This window comes from Sinocyclocheilus anshuiensis, unplaced genomic scaffold (genome assembly GCF_001515605.1).
Source record: "Sinocyclocheilus anshuiensis isolate Anshui unplaced genomic scaffold, SAMN03320099.WGS_v1.1 scaffold1838, whole genome shotgun sequence".
NCBI classification, from domain to species: Eukaryota; Metazoa; Chordata; class Actinopteri; order Cypriniformes; family Cyprinidae; genus Sinocyclocheilus; species Sinocyclocheilus anshuiensis.
The window spans coordinates 184,343-189,697 of NW_015546122.1; the positions used below are offsets into that span (position 1 = coordinate 184,343).

Consider the following 5,355-nt stretch of genomic DNA (forward strand, 5'->3'; position numbering starts at 1 on the left):
AAAAATTGAAGGGGGTCTGAATACTTTCCGTACCCACTGTAACCCTTGTAATTAAATTATTATTACTGTGTTTGGTAGTGACAAATTTGGGGAGAGGACAAATATTCCAAAACTTTCCGAAAATACAATATGACAATTAACTGCACAATTACTAGAAATGTTTACCTTGGATATTATACAATTTGCATACATACAAATGTTGGGTGTTGGGTGTAACGCGTTACTGTAATTAAATTACTTATTTGCTGAAAAAGTAAAGTAAGGGATTACTCTTAATTTTTAGGTAATTTAATTACAGTTACTTATAATGTACTTGCGTTACACATATTGTAAATAATTTCAACAGTTTTGTATATATCAATATTGAATTTAAAATCTAAATTTATCGTCTAAAGGTAAAAGTGACAGTTTTCTCTCCCTCCACACTTAAGGTGTGCGTCACACACACTGAACCTCATTTTTCACGATGTTGAGAAATGACTTAAAGCAAATGAGTCCAGTCATCTACAGAAATGCTGTTTCAAAGTGTTCTGCTCTATGGACAAAAGCAAACCTCACAAATTTCACTGCTTCCATTCCTTTAACTTGAAATCTTTGACTTACCAAGTCAGTGAACGCATGGAACATTTTATAGCCCACAAAAAAAAAAAAAAAGTTGACAATAGTTAACCAGAGTACACATAAAAAAATAAAAATAAATAAATAAATTCACACAATACCATGCCATAGTTTCAGCATTTCATGTTTTAATTTTGCATGTTTAATTCTTCATTCCAGCTGCACTCCAAATCTACAATATTCTGAAAACGTGCACAAAAAGGTTTTAGGTTTTCCTTCCTCCTGCCAGAAAACAAAAAATAAAATAGAAAAAAAAAATAAAAAATAGAAAACATAACTATTACTCAAGCAGAGTATAGAGGAAACTAGTGTTAATTCTAGAAAGTTCCTTCTAGTCATGTAATTGATCAGTAACTCAAGTCGCATCATCATATAAATGTCAACTGGGACTCCTCCAGTCTGGGCTCTACACCACAGGGTTAAAAAAAAATATTCTCTCTAAAAGAAATATTTTCAACTCATTATTATACCAGTAATGTCATTTATGCAGAAACTGCAGCATCTCCCATCCCTCCCTCAAACAAAATCTCCAACTTCAGGATAAAGAGGAAAAAAAAGACAATATTGAGGAATGACAAATATTCAAACGTCCAAAAAAAAAAACACCTCACAGATTCAAATCGATCTGATGCAGAAAACGGAGCTTATTCTCTAAAGCTCATTTCTAGGATTTTAAAATCTGTAACTTCCTAGAGTTAAATTTAAATAAATAAATGTTTGATATAGGGAAAGCGGTCAATCTATAATTAGTATTTGCTCTCTTTTTTATTTGTTTCTGTTTTTATAAGAAAAATCTGAGATAACAAAAACATTTATGCGTTTTCAGATTTTTCCACTTTCTCCACTGTCACTTCTATACGGTAATGTCAACTGACAAAATATGCAAAGAAAAAAGACATTAAAAACTGTACGCAAAGGGATTTTAAAAACATTTTCATGAAATAAATAAATAAAATACTTGTGTATATCCATGAAGCATAGCTTGGGGTGGGTGAAAGGAAAAGTTAGGTTGAAAATACTTGGTTTCCTTTTGCACTTAGAGAGCGTAATGTGATGGAGGAGGAGAAAAGGGGCGGTGGGGTGGCGGAGAGCATCAGTTCGCGGCCATTCCTGTAGCCTCGGATGAGAGTCTGAAATCACAAGAGAAGACGGCTGTCTTTACACATGTGCGCAAATGGTTTCAATTCAGCGGAGACAAAAACTAGCAAATGGACATGTGGACTAGAAGCCTACAATACAGCCCAGGTTAAAGAAGTGCACTTCCATAATGTACTTAAAGCGCACTAATTTTGTACTTAATATACTAAAAGTGATTCTTTAGTACTTCTTAAGATTGACTAAGTGTACTCAACGGCGCTATTCTGGGACACCATGAATATGAACTAAAATGTGCTTTTAACATAGTATCAGAGTATTTAAAAAATGTGTTTAGTCACCACTTGAGTGCACTAGTGTATGAAAGACGGGTTCAAGTGGTGACTTAATACATTATTAAATACAGATATAGTAGACAAAAACTAGCAAATGGACATGTGGACTAGAAGCCTACAATACAGCCCAGGTTAAAGAAGTGCACTTCCATAATGTACTTAAAGCGCACTAATTTTGTACTTAATATACTAAAAGTGATTCTTTAGTACTTCTTAAGATAAACTTAAGTTCATCTAAGTGTACTCAACTGTGCTATTTTGGGACACCACTGGCCTGTAGCATGAAGTTTCAGTTTTTACTCGGGTAAGTTCACGCTTAGTTTGAGCAAACCGTGTTTTCAGGCTCAAGAAGATTGGTTGGTTTTGAGCGGGTTTCATTGCCATGGTAACTTACGCTACACAGCTAACCTGCTCCGGAGCAGGTTTTATTCTGGGTTAGAGATCGCAAACCCAAACTTGACCAATCAGCTGTGAGCAAAGTGACATATCTGATGCAATTAAGCCACTCCCCCGTATCTCTCGCTCCAGATTAAATCAGTTTAGAGTATCAGAATTTCAGAGACAAAATTGCCTTTTGCTGCTAATTATTTATTATATTAATATCATATCAATTGTAATTATTCATAATTATATAAACTTTTAAAAACTATTATGAGCTGGCAATTAATATTAAATTTGCATTTGAATTCATTTAAATATATACATTGCCTATAAATAAGTTTCAATATATAAAGCTTTTAAAATGACTATGTATTTTCTTTTGTGCTCTTTGCTAAAGTATATAAATTATTAAATTTAGCTGATTCTTTTGCATAGCCAGGTATTTTCTTTCTGCTGACTTCTCAAGCGTTTGCTGCAGAAGCAGTGTTTATTCCTGCCTTGTAAAAGCATTTAAATTAATTATATTTTTAATAACAACATCTATTAATTTTGAACAGAGAAGTGAATTGCGCTGACTCTCGCAAGAAGTGAATCGATCTGACGCTCTCCATGTTTCGTGTGATTGGCTGCTTGCTGCACGCGTCACACTTTCAGGTTAATCACAAACTCTGGATCAACCCGAGTTGACAGAGAACATTTATATCGAGCTTTGCGAGCCCAGTGAACATGATTTGTTCGGTTTCGTCAACTCTAAACCTACTCTGAAACTTGGAGTTTGTTCATCTCGCTTCGTGCTACAGGCCACATGAATAGGAACTAAAATGCACTTTTAACATACTATCTCTATTTAAAAAAATGCATTTAGTCACCATTTGTAGTATACTTGAGTGTACTAGTGTATGAAAGATGGCTTCAAGTGTACTACAAGTGGTAACTAAATAAATTTTTTCTAAATACAGAGATAGTACATTAAAAGCGCATTTTAGTTCATATTCATGGTGTCCCAAAATAGCACAGTTGAGTACACTTAAGTTTATCTTAAGTACTAAAGAATCACTTTTAGTATAGCAAGTACAAAATTAGTGCGTGAAAATACAGCACTTTAAGTACATCATGGAAGTGCACTTTCTTTTTTACCTGGGAGCACACAGAGCAGGTTCGTTACCGTGCGTTGATTAGGTACTCGGCCAGACTGATGCTGGCAGGTGAGCCGGTGATGGTGACCTGTCGGTCGGTCGAGCCCTCCACTGGATTGGCGATCTTGATCTGTGCCCCTGACATCTGACGAATCTCATTGATCTTGGCACCTTGGCGGCCGATGATGCAGCCAATCAACTGTCAGGAAAAAAACAGTAACATTGTGAAAAATTACTACTACTTAAAATAACTTCACTATTTGCATATATTATAAAATGTCATTTATTCCTGTGATGCTGGATCTTCAGCAGGCATTACTTCAGTCTGCAGTGTCTAATATGCTGATTTGCTGCTCAAGACACATTTTATTATTAGGGGTTCAAGCACGTAGTGCTGAAACCCTATTGTAAATGTGAGGATTTTTTAATTATTATTCTTCTCCGGTAAAACTGATCGTGCAGACCCAACCGTAAGGCCTAAAGAGCTGAAATTTGTCAGATCGTAGTAGTATTGCTCGCTATCCAAAGACTTGCCCCAATCGGCCTAAAGGGGGCGCTACAGCACAAAAAACTAACATTTCAGACATTTTTTGGCCGTAGCTCTTACACCGTTTGCCGTAGACTCAAAAACTTTACATCGTTAGAATCCTTGGGTCAATATGAACAAAAGTGGACAGATTCACTCTACGACGTACGTTTTTTCCGCAAAATTGAGTTATGTCCAAAACCTACTTTTACGAACTAGTCCTAGGTTTTTCGCCCGATCGGAACCAAACCAGGGCAGAAATATTATGTGGAGGCTGAATATCAAAAGATATAAAAAAAAGTTGAAATTTCAATTTTCGTGTGCAACCGTACGCAAAAACATTATATGCTAACTTTAGCCAATTGTTAAATTTAGCTATAACTCTTGAACGGAATGAGATATCTTCACCAAACTTGGTACACGTGTATTCGCTCAATCTTTGGTCAAATAAAAAAATGTGCAGCTCTACCACTTGGTGGCGTTACAAGATGGAAAAAAACATAAAAATGGCTATAACTACGCAACCGTTGGTCCGATTGACTTGAAAATTGGTATGCAGTGTCTATGAGGACATTCGTGTTTCTCAAAACATGTCCGCCATTGGCCAAAGAAGTTTAAGCACCTTTTAGACAAGGTTAACAGAGGTCGACCAGAACGAAACTCTGTGGGCATGTTCGACTCGTGGCCCTAAAGGTCTGTAAGAATTTTGAAAGAAATCGGCCACTGGGGGGTGAAATTGCGTTTTTTAAGTGCATAAATGATTGTATATTGCTCGATTTTTCACACATACACTCAATCTTCATATCATTCGATAGATCTCCTCATGCTGAGCAACTTTGCCTCGAGAAACCACTGCTGTCAATCAAATTGTTCATTAGTTATTCTCAATTATATTAATAACCTACTTTTGCGAACTAGTCCTAGGATTTTCGCTGAATCTCAATCAAACCACTGCAGCACAGTTCTCTGGACTCTCTAAATCAAATTATTTTTTTAAAAATAATTTAGAAAAGGGGCGTGGCCAAATATACCCAAGAGCCTATAAAACCTAAACGAAAACTCAACATTTTACGAAATGGTGAAAACATGTGTCAGATGACTCGTAACAAGCATGCAAAGTTTCATGGAGATCGGACAATAGGTGGCGCTATAACAGTTAAAAAGGCCTCAAAAACACAATATTTCTATAGTAAATGACCTCAAAAAAAAAAAAAAAAGTTAACATATTCACACAAACTCTAGATCTTTATATCATATGATATAT

General features: G+C 35.6%; 1 protein-coding gene and 1 long non-coding RNA gene across 2 annotated transcripts in view; one reads left to right on the forward strand and one right to left on the reverse strand.

Annotated features, from left to right (window-relative positions):
• Window positions 1-5,355, forward strand: part of LOC107700969 (uncharacterized) — a 22,192-nt gene that overhangs the window by 3,629 nt on the left and 13,208 nt on the right. The window lies entirely within an intron of this gene.
• The window catches only part of LOC107700968 (poly(rC)-binding protein 2), a 20,948-nt gene continuing 16,319 nt past the window's right edge, over window positions 727-5,355 (reverse strand). Inside the window, exons 10-11 of the mRNA XM_016502849.1 lie at window positions 3,595-3,764; window positions 727-1,748 (exon numbers count right to left, since the gene is read on the reverse strand). Coding sequence (XP_016358335.1) covers window positions 1,712-1,748; window positions 3,595-3,764 — 207 coding nt within the window. The 3' untranslated portion in view covers window positions 727-1,711. The remainder of the gene's footprint in view (window positions 1,749-3,594; window positions 3,765-5,355) is intronic.